Source organism: Myotis davidii, unplaced genomic scaffold (genome assembly GCF_000327345.1).
Source record: "Myotis davidii unplaced genomic scaffold, ASM32734v1 scaffold862, whole genome shotgun sequence".
Taxonomy (NCBI): domain Eukaryota; kingdom Metazoa; phylum Chordata; class Mammalia; order Chiroptera; family Vespertilionidae; genus Myotis; species Myotis davidii.
Genome location: NW_006293230.1, coordinates 150,074 through 151,102, shown reverse-complemented (window position 1 = coordinate 151,102; position 1,029 = coordinate 150,074). Strand labels below are relative to the sequence as shown.

Genomic DNA, 1,029 nt, shown 5'->3' with positions numbered 1-1,029 from the left:
AAATATATTTTTTAAAAATGATTCTCTTTAAAGTTCAAATTGTCCCGCCATTGGCCAGCGGCGCCTCTTCACCCGGCTCCTGTGTCCCATCAGTTTTGAGCACGTTTGCACTTTAAGGCACAACACGGTCCAGATCCGCCCTGTGCTTTCTCAGTCCCAGCCCGGAAACCAGCCACTTCCCAAGTTCCCGTTAGCAGGAATTGACATTTAAAACTGGGATATGAGCCCTAGATGAATTCATTCCTTATCAACTAGAAAATAAATACGGCGTATACAAATATGTATGTTAATGGATATCTTTAATCCAATCATAGGTCTCCCTTCTCCCCTCCCCCTTCCCCCTTTCCTCCCCCTTTGGGCGGTGAGCACAGTGGCTCCTGGCAACATCAATGTTTTCCTCACTTTCTCAATCCTATGATACACACAGACAAGCTTGGGAATTGCCTCTTTTTTAAAAAGGAAAATTCTAAACACAGAGACACGTCTACGCAGGCCAAGTCCCTTTCTGTTTCCCTTCCGCTGTGCTGTCTGTCTGTCGCCTTTGCTGGCATTTTGGCGGCGCGTCCTCCACCCGGCGAGCGCGCGCCTCACCATGGGTCCATGGGGGGCGCCGAGGGCTCGTAAGGCTGTGCCCAGGTGTCACCGTCCTCCTCTTCGGGGACGCGTGTTCCTCGAACGGGCAACGGGCAGATGGTGAGCGGATCGGGGCGTTTGCTGCCGTCGGGGGCTCTGGGCCTGAAGTACGCACAGAGCGGTCCCGGGAAGGTGTCGGTGAAGGTGAAGATGTGGGAGCCGTCGGACACGTTGAAAAAGGCCAGCTTCCCGGCGTCGCAGTCCAGGAAGATGCCCACTCGCCGGGGCGGCACGCGCAGGGACAGCGCCCGGCGCTGCGGCTCCAGCACGAAGTACTCGCAGCCGTTCCACAGCCCCATCACCCAGTAGCCCGCGGCCGGGCTCAGGCGCGCCGGCCCCGCGCGCGCCACCGCCTCCAGGCAGGCGCCCAGGAACCAGCGGCTGCGCCGGCCCACG

The 1,029-nt window shown here is 57.9% G+C and overlaps 1 protein-coding gene across 1 annotated transcript in view; it reads right to left on the bottom strand.

Moving 5' to 3' along the window:
- Positions 1 to 351: 351 nt before the first annotated feature.
- Positions 352 to 1,029, bottom strand: part of LOC102757151 (butyrophilin-like protein 9) — a 17,484-nt gene continuing 16,806 nt past the window's right edge. Inside the window, exon 12 of the mRNA XM_015565973.1 lies at positions 352 to 1,029. Coding sequence (XP_015421459.1) covers positions 588 to 1,029 — 442 coding nt within the window. The 3' untranslated portion in view covers positions 352 to 587.